Source organism: Schistocerca americana, chromosome 5 (assembly GCF_021461395.2).
Source record: "Schistocerca americana isolate TAMUIC-IGC-003095 chromosome 5, iqSchAmer2.1, whole genome shotgun sequence".
NCBI classification, from domain to species: Eukaryota; Metazoa; Arthropoda; class Insecta; order Orthoptera; family Acrididae; genus Schistocerca; species Schistocerca americana.
This window is the reverse complement of record NC_060123.1, coordinates 230,415,047-230,433,235: the sequence shown is the minus strand read 5'-3', so window position 1 is coordinate 230,433,235 and position 18,189 is coordinate 230,415,047. Positions and strand designations below refer to the sequence as shown.

General features: G+C 44.9%; 1 protein-coding gene across 1 annotated transcript in view; it reads left to right on the top strand.

The window, feature by feature from the left end:
- LOC124616282 (aminopeptidase N-like) overlaps window positions 1-18,189 on the top strand; it is a 147,295-nt gene that overhangs the window by 93,085 nt on the left and 36,021 nt on the right. Inside the window, exons 11-12 of the mRNA XM_047144585.1 lie at window positions 5,614-5,888; window positions 11,959-12,149. Of these exons, the coding sequence (XP_047000541.1) occupies window positions 5,614-5,888; window positions 11,959-12,149 (466 nt within the window). The remainder of the gene's footprint in view (window positions 1-5,613; window positions 5,889-11,958; window positions 12,150-18,189) is intronic.

Genomic DNA, 18,189 nt, shown 5'->3' with positions numbered 1-18,189 from the left:
TATTTCATAAAGCGAGGCGTCATTCAAATGACACACCTTCATCTTCTATTTTACATCTTACGGAAGTTTTTGATATTACCACACTCTTCGATTTTTCAGATAAGGTTCCCATGTTACATTACTTCACTGTTTTGTTGAATTGATGACCAGCAAATAACCTTCCTAATATGTAATTGGTCAGAATTAATCGCAGTATCGCGTCACTAAATACATCTGTACTAGCTGCTGGCAAGTCTCGAAATTTAACACGTATCTCACCAACACACAACGTCACTGGCTGCTGGCAAATCGAGCATTGTAATTCCACCAACGCAGATCATCTACTGGTGGCCTTGTGCACGAAACTTGAGAATGTACGCAGTGATTCGGGCTACCATAAATTCTAATTTTTCAAGTGGTATAGCCAGATTATTTTTACAAGTACGTTTTAATGTCTGCATAGATGACAGGTTCTTTACCGCTATGAAAACTGAAACCTGACTTATTATCTAACTGGAAAAATATGGAAGTAACAAGTTTTGGAGCACATGTCGTACCCCAGTTTTTTAAGGAAAGCTCAAGGCTTTTTGTAGGGAAGTTGCATTTCACCGTCTAGCGAAATTCCTGCAGCACAATGCGACTGGATTATAATGCACGCACTTGGCTATATACTTTTATGATGTTCGCTACTTGTGCTGTATTTGTTTGGAGAAGCGTTGCGTTCGTAGCTGGCTTATACGAAATCTCGATGAGAGGTATTGCAGTTTGTGTATCATTGTCTCGATATTTTAAAACTCTTAAACGAAAGCTTGTTAGTTAATCATCTGAAGCTGACGTTTTCGTATATCATAGTGTTTAAAAGTGCTGATTCATTGAAATCTTTAGTGAATAACTGTCGTTGCATACGATTACTCCCTACTACTTAGAAGTAGAAGTATGTCTTCTCATGGAAACAGTACTGACAGCCGGAAAAGGCAATGCATGGTCTCAGACAAAATACACTTTCAAAGGAAACACTAATGGAAAACACTAAAATTACTTTGCGGTAGTTGAATTGCATCTGTAACAACTGAATATCATTATTTAAAACCATAGCAGATTTTCAATCTATTATTTTCTGCTCATATTGAGATTAGAGCATGTTTATTACCCCCCTGTCTAAAATATAAAGAAATTTATTCTATCACTTGCGCCTTGTACAGCGGTTACGCAGGGTCGGCCATGGTTAACCGGATTTGACATGTTAATGTTAAGGGGTGGCCGGATGTCCTTCATGCCGCCATCCCGTACCCCCCAGGACGGAAATAGTGTACCCCAGTTGTCTGTGTCTAGTGTAAATCGTGATATAGTGGGAATGTGTTTCAAATGTCTGTGAGTCGTGTAACTGAGGCGGGACGTGGGGACCAGCCCGGTATTCACCTAGCAGGATGTGGAAAACCGCCTAAAAACCACATCCAGGCTGGCCGGCACATCGGCCGTCGTCGTTAATCTGCCGGGCGGATTCGATCCGGGGCTGGGGCGCCTACCCGAGTCCAGGAAGCAGCGCGTTAGCGCTCTCGGCTGTCCTGGCAGGTTGTAAAATATAAAGAAATTATTCATTCTAAAATAAAATGTCAGGCTTTTTTTACAAAAATATTCTACTTTTCAGAAGCACTACCCTGACTTTAGGCAATCAAGGCGTAGGCTTTCCTCGGCAATTTCACGCCATCTAAATGAAGGAGTCCACCAAACCGTGCTGGGGGTGCAAACCGACACTTCGCAACATCACTTGGTCGCGTACACCGATTAGTATCTTCTTGTGACAGCAGCTCCTTTCTACAACACGTCAGATGCCTCGAAAGACAATGCTGTAATCGTGGTAGCGAGAACCAGAAATATTACAATGCTTCACATGCTGGCCTGAGTGCATGTACCCAGTAGCCATACAACGCCACGCTTGTAGGCAGTGCTAACAGGGCCCTTCCTTTGTCTGAGGCCTCACTGCACGTTATTTCTACGCCTGTATCAATTCTCCGCAAGCCCCCTGACGGTGTGTGGCAGAGGGTACTTCTGGTACCACTAACTGATCCCCCCTTACCTGCTCCACTCGCGAATGGCACGTGGGAAGAATGATTGTCACTAAGCCCCTGTTTCATCTCGAATTTCTCGAATTTTTCCATCTTGATCACCTCAAGAGACGTGGGAGGAAGCAATACGTTCGACGAAAGAATGCTCTAGAAATTTCAGTAGTAAACCTATGCGGATTGGTTAGCAGCTTCTGCGCAGCTCTGCCACACGCCAACTCTTCACTTAACTGTACATTGTTAACACTGAGGTGAAAGAAGTCAAGGGATGCCTCCTAACAACGTGTCTGACCTCCTTTTGCCTGGGGTAGCGTAGTAACTCGACGTGGCATGGACTCAGCAAGTCATTGGAAATCCCCTACAGAAATATTGAGCTGTGCTATCACTATAGCTGTCAATTTCCGAAAGTATTGGCGGTGCACGAACTGACCTCTCTATTAGGTTCCATACATGTTCGATGGGATTCATGTTCGACAATCTGAGTGACTGAATCCTTCGCTCGAATTGTCCAGAATGTTGTTCAAACCAATCGTGAACAGTTGTGGCCCAGTGACATAGCGCATTGTCGTCCGTAGAAATTCCACCATTGCTTGGAACCATGAAGTCCATGAATTGCTGCAAATGGTCCCTAAGCAGCCGAAAATAACCATTTCCAGTCAACTATCGCTTAGTTGGACCAGGCGACCCAGTCCATTCCATGTAAACATACCCCATACCATTTTCGAGCCACCGCCAGCCTGCACGGTGGTTTGTTAACAACTTGGGTCCATGGCTTCGTGGGGTCTGCGACACACTCGAATCCTACCATCAGCTTTTACCAACTTCAGTCGGGAGCCCGCCTGGTTGGCCGTGCGGTCTAACGCACGGCTTTCCGGGCGGGAAGGAGCGCCTGGTCCCCGGCGGATTTGTGTCGAGGTCCGGTGAGGCGACCAGTCTGTGGATGGTTTTTAGGCGGTTTTCCATCTGCCTCGGCAAATGCGGGCTGGTTCCCCTTATTCCGCCTCAGCTACACTATGTCGGCGATTGCTGCGAAAACAAGTTCTACACGTACGCGTACACCACGATTAAACATAGGGGTTACACTCGTCTGGTGTGAGACGTTCCCTGGGGGGTCCACCGGGGTCCGAACCGCACAATAACCCTGGGTTCGGCGGCGGAGGGGTGAAGTGGGCTGCGGCAGTCGTCGTGGGGTTGCTGACCAGTGCGGTTGCGGCGGGGACGGAGCCTCTCCGTCGTTTCTAGGTCCCCGGTTAACATACCATAACGTAACATAACTTCAGTCGGGACTGATCTGTCCAGGCCACCGCATTCAAGTTCTCTAGGGTCCAACCGATACTGTCATGAACTCAGGAGAGCCGCTGCAGGCCATATCGTAGTGTTAACAAAGGCACTCGCGTCGGTCGTCTGCTGTCACAGCCCAGTAACGCCAAATATCGCCGCAGTGACCTAACGGATACGTTCGTCGTGCGTCTCATATTAATTTCTGCGGTTATTTCGCGCAATGTTGCTTGTCTGTTTGAAAGATTACCGTCAAAGCTCCTTGCCAAGAGACGCCAGATGAAAGTTGATGTCGTCAAGTCCTGAATGAAAATTGCGCAACGGGTAACTGGGGAGGGGAGCTTGAGAGCGCTACCTAGAGAGCGTGCCCTGTTCTGTACGATACTAGGCAACGGGCTGGAGGGCTCACACTGCGATGTGTGGGTCCCTGCATTCTATATCTTTTATTTTAAATGAATTCCTTTAACTTGACTCCTTTGTGATTTTTAGGGTATGTTAAAGATTGATGACAATTGATTATCTATTTATTTTAAACATTATCACTCGACTTTACAGCGATTGCAGCAATAGTTCCAGTTTACAGATGTTACAATTTTACAACTTATAGCTCGGGTATATTATATACTAATCTGCACGCACATTTCTACGGGCAAGACGGAATTGCGTTGGCCAAATGTATACCACCAAAGTCTCCCAATATTTTCATGAGGCATCCACTATGTGAGGAGGATAACGGGCAAACTGGGGACAAGATACATTAACACAGGGGGGTCAAATTTACGAAATTAAACGAGAACATTCATTTCCTTACACAATCCGAAGCTGGAAATAAAAGAATTAGTGAAAATTTTCAAATACCTCTCTTCAACGCGTGAAGATCGAGGCAGACGCACTGAGGGCATGTCTGCTCACTTACCCGTCTTCTGTAACACTCCCCGAATATGGCGGCCACCCAGAGGTCTTCCTGAGCCCCGGTGGAGGGGATGGTGAAACCACTTGGCCGTGACCAACCTCTCCACCCCAAATCTTGTGACACTAGGACGTCTTTGACTTTTACCTGCCTGTGCTGTCTCTCTGATCCCCTACCCAGGAGTGCGGTTGGCACTACTATACTACAGAACTACTTCCCAGCTAAGAGCCGGCCCGGGTGGCCGAGCGGTTCTAAGTGCTACAGTCTGGAACCGCACGACCGCTACGGTCGCAGGTTGGAATCCTGCCTCGGGCATGGACGTGTGTGATGTCCTTAGGTTAGTTAGGTTTAAGTAGTTCTAAGTTCTAGGGGACTGATGACCTCAGAAGTCAAGTACCATAGTGCTCAGTGCCATTTGAACCATTTGATCCCAACTAAGATTTGGCCACGCTTTATGGAAAGGTGTGAGGAGGATTAGGAAACTTCATGCGCAAATTCACATTCACGTACAAGAAATGCATAATACACGACTCATATAAGCCTGACACATTTCTTTCCACAAGTCCACGTGGGTTCTGTTGCACCCGCATCGTGCAAAACAATTGGCGGCGGAGCCGCCTCCGTTTGTATTTCCCAGTGCGAGCGAGCAGCGAAACCTGGTGCTTATGGAGCAGAAACTACTGTACCGTTTCATGTTAACACTGACAACTCGGCGCAAACGCCGCTGGTCTCGGTCCTTAAGTGAAGGCCGTCGGTCACTGCGTTGTCTGGAGTGGAGGCACTGCCAGAAATGAGGTATTCTCCGCACACTCTTGACACTGTAGATCTCTCAATATTGAAAACTTTGAACATAGCTGCTAAGGTTCAGTGACCGTGTCAGAATTATATTGGAACAAATAAGCCTTCGGTCACAAATATTAAGTCAAAATTGACCTGGTTTCGACGCTGCTATGAGCGTCGTCTTCAGAATTAGACTAATTGTTCTAAAACATATTAGGTATATAGTACATTAATAAATTTCCAGTCAGTACAAACTTTACTTTTATTAATGTACTATGTACCTAATATGTTTTAGAACAGTTAGTCTAATTCTGAAGACGACGCTCACAGTAGCGTCGAAACCAGGTCAATTTTGACTCAATATTGAATTCCTTGACGATTTGCGAAATGGAATGAACTATGCGTCTAACTCCAACTACGATTCCGCGTTCCAAATGAATCACCTGATTACAAATGACAGCTCCGCCTACGCATCGCCCTCTTATATCTTGTTTACGCGATACTATCGCCTTCTCTGTTTGTGCATATCGCTATACCGTGACTCTTGTTACCTCAGTGTATGTGATGTTAGTCTTGTGAAGCCGACGCGACGCTCGCCCGCAGGTTTCTACCGCGTGCTGTACGAGGCGGACGCGTGGGCGCAGGTGTCGTCGGCACTGCAGCAGAACGCGTCGGCGCTGCCCGTGCTGACGCAGGCGCAGCTGGTGGACGACGCCCTCTGGCTGGCGCGCGCCGGCCTGCTCGACTACGGCGTCGCGCTGGACACGACGCTGCACCTCGCCCAGGTGGACGACTACGTGCCGTGGTCGGCCGCGCTGGGCGTGCTTTCCTACCTGAAGGACCGCCTCTACGGCGGGGACCACTACGGCAACTTCAAGGTAAGCGCCAGAGGCAGCTCAGTATTTGGACTGATGATAAATGTCGATAAATCGATACGTCGACGTTTTTTCCAAAAGTATTGCTATATTCGGAGATACCTTTCCCTCCTCGAAATCGATAAATCGATCCTCAAATGACAATATAGAGTGCTGATATATTTACTTCATATTATATTTTTACGCAATTTTCGATAAATATTTGAAGTTGTTATTTTGAAATTGTAGAGAACATAATTTTACTTTCACTGTGTGAAAGAGTGTTACTACTTTTTGAGCTTTTATCACGTCCAGTCTTTCTCTTTGACTGTGTGAAGCAAATATACAGGGTGGTCCATTGATCGTGACCGGGCCAAATATCTCACCAAATAAACATTAAACGAAAAAGCTACAAAGAACTTAACTCGTCTAGCTTGAAGGGGGAAACCAGATGGTGCTATGGTTGGCCCCTTAGATGGCGCTGCCATGGGTCAATCGGATGTCAACTGCGTTTTTTAAATAGGAACCTCCATTTTTAATAACACATTCGTATAGTACGTAAAGAAATATGAATGTTTTAGTTGGACCACTTTTTTCGCTTTGTTATAGATGGCGTTGTAATAGTCACAAACATATGGCTCACAATTTTAGACGAACAGTTGGAAACAGGTAGTTTTTTAAATTAAAATACAGAACGTAGGTACGTTTGAACATTGTTACAGTGTGATACATGTACCTTTGTGATATTATCATTTCTGATAACGCATGCTGTTACAGCGTGATTACCTGTGAATACCACATTAATGCAATAAATGCTCAAAATGATGTCCGTCAACCTCAATGCATTTGGCAATACGTGTAACGACAGTGCTCTCGACGGCGTGTAGTTCTCCATCCGTAATGTTCGCACATGCATTGACAATGCGCTGACGCATGTTGTCAGGCGTTGTCGGTGGATCACGATAGCTAATATCCTTCAACTTCCCCCACAAAAAGAAATCCGGGGACGTCAGATCCAGTGAACGTGCGGGCCATAGTATGGTGCTTCGATCACCAATGCACCTGTTATGAAATATGCTATTCAATACCGCTTCAACCGCACGCCAGCTATGTGCCGGACATCGATCATTTTGGAAGTGCGTCGCAAGTCTGTCATGCAGTGAAACATCTTGTAGTAACATCGGAAGAACATTACGTAGGAAATCAGCATACATTGCACCATTTAGATTGCCATCGATAAAATGGGGGCAACTTATCCTTCCTCCCATAATGCCACACCGTACATTAACCTGCCAAGGTCGCTGATGTTCAGCTTGTCGCAGCCATCGTGGATTTTCCGTTACCCAGTAGTGCATATCATGGCGGTTTACGCTACCGCTGTTGGTGAATGACGCTTCGTCGCTAAATAAAACGCGTGCAAAAAATCTGTCATCGTCCCGTAATTTCTCTTGCGCCCAATGGCAGAACTGTACACGACGTTCAAAGTCGTCGCCATGCAATTCCTGGTGAATAGAAATATGTTAGCGGTGCAATCGATGTTGATGTAGCATCCTCAACACCGACGTTTTTGAGATTCCCGATTCTCGCGCAGTTTGTCTGCTTCTGATGTGCCGATTACCCGCGACAGCAGCTAAAACACCTACTTGGGCATCAGGTCGTGGTTGACGTTCCATATGTGGCTGAACACTTCCTGTTTCCTTAAATAACGTAACTATCCGGCGAACGATCCGGACACTTGGGTGATGTCGTCCAGGATACCGAGCAGCATACATAGCACACGCCCGTTGGACATTTTGATCACAATAGCCATACATCAACACGATATCGACCTTTTCCAAAATTGGTAAACGGTCCATTTTAACACGGGTAATGTATCACGAAGCAAATACCGTCCGCACTGGCGGAATGTTACGTGATACCACGTACTTATACGTTTGTGACTATTACAGCGCCATCTATCACAAAGCGAAAAAAGTGATCCAACTAAAACATTCATATTTCTTTGCGTACTACACGAATATGTAACAAAAATGGGGGTTCCTATTTAGAAAAACGCAGTTGATATCAGTTTGACCTATAGCAGCGCCATCTAGCGGGCCAACCATAGCGCCATCTGGTTTCCCCCTTCAAGCTAGACGAGTTTCGTTCTTTGTAGTTTTTTCGTTTGACGCTTATTTCGTGAGATTTTTGGCCCGGTCACAAACAATGGAGCACCCTATATGATTACTTTTAGGAGATGGCTACATGATGTCCCCTTACAAGTTCCTAAATGGCACACTAGCCTATATTTAACATTAATGAACATATTATTTTTCAAGCATACTCATGGAATTACATTCAAAAACAGTTTTTTATGGGCTAAGGGTTTTTAAATTCAAAATTCGTCCATAGCATAAAAGGCATTGTCCAGAAAAAAATCATTTAAGATCAGATTTAAACTAGTTAACTGATTCTTCCGTTACTTCTCGATAGAACATGTAATGTGGGTGTTATACAGGATTAATTTATTTGGTTAACTGTATTTCGGATCATTTGATGATGGGCTTGTATGCTAAAAACTGGTTAGCTGAAAAAATTGTTCTGTAGAACATCTAAAACATTGTGCTTTTCATTTACAAGTTTTGAATTTGTTTTCATACTTGTCAGACATTTTATGCTACTCGGCAGTGTATCTATCGCGAAAAATGCATGTTGACTTCCTCACAGTGGTCGTGAAACAGACTCACTGCTTGCGCTGGGTGCTATTTAAAATCTCATATCGCAAAGAAAATAGGCAACAGACAATAGTAGCTCTACCTTTAACGGCTAACATCAATGTGTATTCCGCAGCAGTTCTGGAAGGACCACCGTATGTAGTAGCTAAGTCGGCACACCTAACAGCCAACCATGTCTCGCAGGTGTATCTGAGAGCTGATTTCTCTGGATGGGACAGGATAATGTTACGATTGTGGATGGTGCCGTAATCAGTTTCCCTCGGTTGCACAATAAATACGTAAACTTTATTTCAAGAAATTAAAATTTTCAAACAATCTCTTAAAGAAACACATTTGACTGTGTGATGGCTAAAGGTCTTATCACAGGAAAAATTCCACAATTCCACCAACAATAACCTCGAACAGCAAACGGCTGAAGACCTGAATTAGAAGTCAGAACAACACTTTCAAATAGCACACATTAAGATAAATATTTCGTTTTAAAACGAACAGTAACACGGCTGAAGGCCTTATTACCAAGGAAGTGAAATTACTGCTCGGCTGAAGGGCACACCAACAATAATTAGAAAGTTGCAAATATCCTTGAAACAAATATCACAATCTAAGGAATAAATTCAAGCGGTTCTCAGCAAGTGTTCCTAGGATCGGCCTGAGAAGGTAACTCAAACATAAGGTAAGGAGAGACGGGCAGCCAACAGTTGTACTCACGTAACAAGATGGCAACTCAAACTAGGAGCAGCTTAAGCGCCGACAGACCGACTAACCAATCCGCCTAAGGTCCGATCACCGGCACAACGATGGAATATTTTTAGGCAAGGGCGAAGAGAGAGGTAGCACTACGTCTTCAGAAAACCTGCTGCGCCCCCAACCGACCTGATGTCCGTTCGCAACTCACCAAATCCAGTACACAGACAGCATTAAAATAACTGCTCATTCAAAACCAGAAGATACACACGGATCCGGGAAAACAGTTCCACCAACAACTCACAATACTAAAACCAGTCACTGTGAAACAACACGGACGAATTATTAGTCGTCACAAACACAGAGAAGCCAGAAGCGGTCGGAAGACCAAATGCACGTCGCCCGCTGCGATGACGGACCGAACGACCAACCAACGGTCGTCCCCACTCAAGTCAGGCACGGGAAAGATCCCAGTATAAATCGTCGACTGACAACTTATTGTCATGAGGTCACTTGGACAGGTGGACACACACACACACCTGTGAATATTGCAGTGCTCGTATATCACGGCCCATTCAACCAAAACTCGCTGAATTCAGTCCTTGACATGGTCGTGCACTCTCGCGACCACGTCCTTCCGTCGGACAGTGCATGTGTTTCGCCAGCGGTCGGGCGAGTACTGGCTGCCAGGACCTCACTGCTGCTCCGTTCCAACTCCACTCCTTCGACTCACGACGACGCGGAAATAGTAGAGGCCGCTTCAATGATGGTACCACAGTACGTGCTATCAATAAGCGCTGGTGCTGCTACTCACGGACAGACAAGGCGAGCAAACGTAGTGGCGCCACTGAACACACTAAGAAAACGAGACGCCACAATCGCTATTACAAGATGACAAGCTATGAACGGCATCAACGCGAGCCGCACACGGCCCACTATCCAGGCATGTGTAAGCGTTAGAATTCCTGCAGAGTCTTGGTTTCAACAGAATTAGCCATCTTGGCGATTATTAGCACCACTTTAATGCAATAGCGTTATGGGCTAGCGAAAATCATAGGTAAATATCTCTAAACATGTGCATAACTGTTATCTGTTTATCATCACACTGCCACATTCACTTTACGAATAAAACTGGAATGCAACGGCGCCGCTCACTGGCTGCAAGCAGGGTATCTTTGGAGAATTAGACAGTGTTTTATTTTCCAACGTTGTATGGCTTTATCTCTTTGACAAGTGATTGTTCATATCGGTGAACATAAACGCTATGCCGTGTGTGTTGACTTGTCGAGTTTGCTTTGCATTGTTTAGCTGTTCAATTTTGCGTATTTGACGAATTTTGCTCGTACCTGTTTTACGTATTTGGTTTGTGGATATCAATATGCCCCGTTTCAGCAATCGAGTGTTTAAAAAAAGGCACAATGAGTGGAAGAAGAAATCTTTTGTTGTTTCGAAGGGAGATGCTGCTCAGACTGCTTCACAGACTACTCCAAATGAATGTGATAGAACTACGTCCAGCAAGAAACTTTGTGGCAGGAAAGAAAAATTTGAAAACTATGAAAGCGACAGTAATGATGTGAATGAAATAATTAACATTTCCTTGCTCTCTAATATTTTGAAACATAACGTATTATGCCAAGTTTGCAAAGAAAGAGGACTGGAATTGAAAATAACTTCATACATTGGTTTGGCATGTAAAATGTTATTGAAGTGTAACAAATGTGCTGCAGAAGTTTCGTTTTCTAATTCTAACAGTATTCCTCATAGTGGTAATAGTGGTAAGAAGGTGTATGATATAAATGTTAGGCTAGTGTATGGCTTGCATTGCATTGGCAAGGGCTGTGCTGTAGGGACAATGTTATGTGGAATTACGAACTTTCCAAAACCACCAACCAAGTTTGGATTTTATAATGCATGAAGAAAGCAGCTGAAGAAGCTGTGACAGATAATGGGAATTGCAGAGATTTAACTGTTGCTTTAGATGGATCAAGGCAACGAGAGTTCATAAATTTCTAAATGGAGTTGTGACAGCTCCTTCACGATCGCACACAGAAATTGCGGTTACTCATTTATGAGTTGCCTTCTCTGCGGAACTGCGTTGCCAGCTGGTCGGCAACCAGTTGCTGATGTAGGTTCCCTGACAGTTGCGTCCCATTTTAGTTGATCCGTGTGCGGACGGCCTTACCATTAATTCTTACTTAGATTGCTTAGTGGATTGATCATCCTGTTCTTTAACCTTATTGATTCCCACGCTAGCATTGTACAGAAAAAAAGCTTTGAAAGATTTGAGAAGTATTCAATCTTAACGTAACGTCTGCAACAAATTTTTCTTTACAGACTATGTGCAACAAAATCTCTCGGATCAAAAAGTTTTTTACGTCACAGCCTAAGAACCCTTTTTTAAGAAAATTATGACCGGTTCTGGATTGATAAAAATCCATTCTTTGATCTGTTTAAGACATCGAAGTAATACGAATCTGTACACACAATTTTCCAAAAACAAAGATACTTCTCCTCATACGGAACTAACTCGTCAGCTCAGTAATTGTGCAGCCGCCTCACGTCACAAAAGCTAATAGTAGTGCATGAATGAGGCACTTACAAAGTTAACTTACTCTTACATGATGTGGGAATATCGGCTAGCAGCAGCTATAGTAAATAAAGTTATTTGTAATTACTTGACGCTTTTACTGTTTCAGACTTACATGTTGGAGTTGTTGAGCCCGCTGTACGAGAAGTTCAAGAATTTCAAAGTAAGCTCAGAACTGTCTCACACTGATCGTCTGCTAATGGAGAAAGTGCTTACGTGGGTCTGCGAACTAGGGGACACCTCATGCCAGGAAAAGGCTGCCGAGCTCTTTGGCGACATCACAGGAGACGGGAGCAGCAGGTGAGTTGATTTCAAGTCACATGCGCAGAAGTTTTCCTCGGGGTAGCTCCCCACGATAAAAAAGTGGCATGCAACTTTTTATCTTGAGGAATAAGGCAATCATATATTTGCTGCGTGATCCATAAGCGAAAGATGGTATATTCTCAGACGATAGATAAAGTGATAGCTATTCTGTTGGCTGTCGTGTGGCAGTTAAGTGGCTTTGCCCTATCTCTGTCGCCTTTGTGGAGCTTGAACTCCTAACCATGAAGAACATCCCAGTACCATAACACCACCTACTCTCTACTTAACTGTGAGGTGTTGAAACATCCCCCTTAGAAAAATTTTATAAATGACAGTGCTGGAAAACCTCTACGTTATTTGATTTTCAAACAGCTGAGCAAAACTGAACGTACTCAGACATTCACTAAACTGACACACAATATTTTTAGCGGAACGCAATCTGACTTTCAATAATCGCTACAAAAGAATGGCCCTGACTAACAATAACCTATACTTTTCATGAATCACTTACCTCACAAAAATCTTCGTTACTCTAACTACTGCAATATAGCGAGCGCCAATACTGCCAGCTAAATAAAAGATTCTAACTGCTGAAGGCACTAACTACTGATAGGCATACTTAGCAAATGAAAGATTTTGATAGAGAACAAACAATGTATTTACCTTAATAGTGTTCAAAAGTCAATATGTATATATCAGTTCATGACATCCAGTCTTACAAATTTACTCTTTTTGATGGACACACGTCCAGATCATCCGCTCTCAAAACTCCGCCATCTCTCTCCCCACATCCAACACTGCTGGCGGCTCACCTCCAGCTGCGCAACGCTACGCGCTGTTCACATCCAACTGCCCAACACTAGAATATTCCAGCAATGCAAACCAGCCACAGACTGCACACAGCACAGTCAGTGATTTTCATACAGAGCCCTACGTGACGTTACCAACATAAAAACCTAAACAGCCTACTTACAGGGTATAAGCATCTTTTGAGAAACGGCAGCCCATTCTTCCTCGTTACGAAATCAGACAAGCTATTGATGTTACACGCTGGCGTGAGCAGCCAAGTCGACGTTGTAAACTCATGCCGAAGGTGTTCTGTTGGGTTCGGGTTGGGACTCTGGGCGGGAAGTCCATTTCAGGAATGTTGTTAACGACAAACCAATGTCTCAAAGATGGTGTTCCATAACGGCGTATCATGCTGATACAAACAGCCAACGTCACTGAACTGTTCTTTTGCTGTTCATGATACTACAGAATGTGTTCACATCCTTTCTTAACCACAACTAGGGAACCGCATCCTAACCACGTAGAACATGCCAGTACAGTAACACCACCTACTCTGTACTTAACTGTCGGCATTACATATGATGGCAGGTAGCATTCCCCAGGCATTCGCCCAACCCAAACACTTCCACCGGATTGCCACTGGGTACAGATGTTTCAATCGTTTGTAGTCGTCCACTGTCGAATGGCCTCGTGTTTTGACCACCTCATGCGTCCACAAGCACTGACTACAGAAACATGCGCCGTATGAGGAGCTGCTCGATCGTTGAAACACATTCTTTTTAACACTCTACGCATAGTCATTATGCTAGCCGGACTGCTCGCAGCACTTCGGAACTCCCACGTGAGTCCTTCCGCTCTTTTCATGCGACTTTTTACAATCACATTCTGCAAACCTCGACGATCCCTGCGTGGTACTTATTTAGCTGTCGTTGTTCCTTCGCGTTTCCATTTCACTTGTGCAGCCTTAGAAGGTTGAAATGTACCTGATAGATTTGTCACTCATGTGACATCCAGTGACTATGGTCCGATTAAAACTACTTGATAGTTGACACTTCGCGCGTTGGAGCTGGTTTCCTCCCTCAAAATAGAGCGCTCAGTGTCACGCCCGAACTGGTCGCTGTTACCAAGTTGCCAGACTGGCACAGCAATTGGTCATTTCACTTCCAGTTCCTTATCAGCATTCTTTCCTGAGGTGTGTGTATCTCGAATCACAGGTCTGTTTTTTTTCATATTTCAACACACATGATAATCACATCAAACAAAACACACACACACACAAACAAGAACACATACACAACGACGCCAATGCAATAAACACGCTTCATAAGCAGCACTAACCAGACACTACCGGATAGTTCCGCACAAGATACGGTTCAGCGTCACAGATACAGTTATCGTAATCAGAGAGATCGGCTTACATTAGATTAACTTCCCACAATATTGGATGAAACAGAATTTTTGAAGGCTGTAATTCACCGTCGTGACTGGGACCACAGTTATAAACATAAGCGCTTAATCTAACATTGTAGCATAGCGCAATGAGCAATCTATAAACCTGAAGTGCAAAGGGGTTAGGTTCGTAACTCAGCAAATACAGTGCGATTTTATTTTTAATTTCCAAAAGAGCTTGATTTCTAAAAGCTTTTGAATTTTATTATTATTCATTTATTGGCTCAAACGTAATAACTTATTTCTAATACTTTACCGCGTCATTGCATCATCGTATTGGCTTTTTTATTTGCCCTTTTTTTCCTGTCATGCTTTTTGCGTTTGGAGCCGGCCTCAGTTACCCATAATCTGCAACAAAGTGTCAATCAGGGCAGCTCATCGGGTGGTAATACTGCAGCTCCTGAAGTCAATGTGAAGATAATTTAACGTTGGCTAGTTGGTCTCATCGAATTAGGGAAGGACAGGGAAGGAAGTCGGCCGCGCTCTTTCAGAGAAAACAACCTGGCATTTGCCTGAAGCGATTTAGGGAAATCTCGGAAAACCTAAATCAGGACGGCCGCATGGCCGCCGTCCTCTCGAATGTGAGTGCAGTGTGCTTACGACTGCGCGACCTCGCTCAGTGATAATTTCAAGTAACCAATGAGAAATTACGGTCCGCCTTTAGCGCTGAAATTGAATTTTTTCTGTCTTGACTTTGCTCTTTGACCTTAGCATTAATCTCCGTGAACAAAGCGATCGTGATTTTACACTACTGGCCATTAAAATTGCTACACCACGAAGATGACGTGCTACAGACGCGATATTTAACCGACTGGAAGAAGATGCTGTGATATGCAAATGATTAGCTTTTCAGAGCATTCACACAAGGTTGGCGCCGGTGGCGACACCTACAACATGCTGACATGAGGAAAGTTTCTAACCGATTTCTCATACACAAACAGCAGTTAACCGGCGTTGCCCGGTGAAACGATGTTGTGATGCCTCGTATAAGGAGGAGAAATACGTACCATCACGTTTCCGACTTTGATAAAGGTCGGATTGTAGCCTATCGCGATTGCGGTTTATCGTATCGCGACATTGCTGTTCGCGTTGGTCGAGATCCAATGACTGTTAGCAGAATATGGAAACGGTGATTCCAGGAGAGTAATACGGAACACCGTGCTGGATCCCAACGGCCTCGTATCACTAGCACTCGAGATGACAGGCATCTTATCCGCATGGCTGTAACGTCTCGATCCCTGAGTCAACAGATGGGGACGTTTGCAAGACAACAACCATCTGCACGAACAGTTCAAAAAATGGCTCTGAGCACTATGGGACTTAACTACTGAGGTCATCAGTCCCCTAGAACGTAGAACTACTTAAACCTAACTAACCTAAGGACATCACACACATCCATGCCCGAGGCAGGATTCGAACCTGCGACCGTAGCGGTCGCGCGGTTATAAACTGACGCGCTTAGAACCGCACAGCCACACCGGCCGGCACGAACAGTTCGACGACGTTTCCAGCAGCATGGGGTATCAGCTCGGAGACCATGGCTGCGGTTACCCTTGACGCTGCATCACAGACAGGAGCGCCTGCGACGGTTTACTCAACGACGAACCTGTGTGCACGAGTGGCGAAACGTCATTTTTTCAGATGAATCCAGGTTCTGTTTACAGCATCATCATGGTCGCATCCGTGTTTGGCGACACCGCGGTGAACGCACATTGGAAGCGTGTATTCGTCATCGCCATACTGGCGTATCACCCAGCGTGATATTATGGGGTGCCATTGGTTTCAGGTCTCGGTCACCTCTTGTTCGCATTGACGGCACTTTGAGCAGTGGACGTTACATTTCAGATGTGTTACGATCCGTAGCTCTACCCTTCATTCGATCCCTGCGAAACCCTACATTTCAGCAGGATAAAGCACGACCGCATGTTGCAGGTCCTGTACGGGCCTTTCTGGATACAGAAAATGTTCGAATGCTGCCCTGGCCAGCACATTCTCCAGATCTCTCACCAACTGATAACGTCTGGTCAATGGTGGCCGAGCAACTGGCTCGTCACAGTACGCCATTCACTACTCTTGATGAACTGTGGTATCGTGTTCAAGCTGCATGGGCAGCTGTACCTGTACACGTCATCAAAGCTCTGTTCGACTCAATGCCCAGGCGTATCAAGGTAGGTATTACGGCCGTAGGTGGTTGTTCTGGGTACTGGTTTCTCAGGATCTATGCACCCAAAATGCGTGAAAATGTAATCACATATCAGTTCTAGTATAATATATTTGTCCAATGAATACCCGTTTATCATCTACATTTCTTCTTGGTGTAGCAATTTTAATGGCAAGTAAAGTACTTCTGCCGCAGACTGTTGACAGCCGTTTCATCGGATAAATTGCACTTCGTGAGGCTGTGGTTAGGTTAGGACGTGAATTTAAATCCTGGCTATAAAACGGGTCGTCTGCCGCAGTTCAGTCGTTGGTCACTTGAAATCAACCGTCGACAGAGCGTCTCGCATTTCTAATATACCTCGCAGCGGGTACTCCATTGCAGCGCTTTAGACATTAACAGAATTTGTGATGTGACTCGCCCTGTTTGTGTGTAACCTATAACCGAGTGGTAGCCGGCAGCCGATGTGGCAAAACCGTAGCGGCTAGTGACCGACGTCGCCTGTCAAGTAATTTTAATCGCACTATTGTCCAGGTTGGAAGTCAGTAAGTTCTCCTGACAGACCCATTCTGCTGTTACAGCATCTCTGCTGACAGCAATTTACTCCCCACCTCCATCTACATTTCTGGGTCTGCCTCGTTTGTCCACATATTTCGTATCAGATAGTATGATGGGTCCACCTCTTGTGCCCAGATATTCCTGATCAGACAGTGTATAAATGAACCAGCAGCTTTCGTAAATTCGACTGTATAAAAGAGGTCATTGACAACATCAATCAGAATATAGCATACATATTTATGCAGTAGGCTTTCGCTGCCTTAGTGAGTTCCCATTAAATTCTTCTGTCTTGCAGATCGCGTCGCACAGAGAAATGATAAACCAATGTTTCTGCCACTAATGCAGGCCCCCTCCATCAGGATTCGCGCCCAGCTCTAGGAACGCAGATTTGTTACCATAGCAATGAGCTACCTGAACTCTTTGTATTGGGTCGCAGCGACCGTCGCCACTGTCGAGCATAGGGACATGAAAAGCTTTCGATGTACACAAAGTCTTCTGTCCACTGTTCCACAGCACTCTTCGCAGATAAAATTCAAACTGTCATCTCACGACGAAAACTATTATCGTGCTCTTAATAATGTTGTGAAATTCTATTCCATACCACCAACAGATTTAAGTTTCAGTTATATTTCTAAATTATGTACTGAAGAGCCAAAGAAACTGGTAAACCTGCCTAATATAGTGTAGGATCCCCGCGAGCACGCAGAGGTGCCGCAGCGCGACGTGATATGAACTCGACTAATGTCTGAAGTAGTGCTGCAGGGAACTGACACTATGAATCCTGCAGAGTTGTCCATAAATCCGTAAGAGAACTATGTGGTGGACGTCTCACCTGACACAGCACGTTGCAAGGCATTCCAGATATGCTCAACACTGATCACGTCTGTGGAGTTTGGTGGCCAGCCGAAGTGTTTAAACTCAGAAGAGTGTTCCTGGAGCCACTCTATAGCAATTCTGGGCATGTGAGGTATCGCGTTAACCTGCTGCAATTGCCCAAGTCCGACGGAATGCACAACGGACATGAATGGATCCAGGTGACAAGGCAGGACGCTTACGTACGTGTCACCTGTCACAGTCGTATAT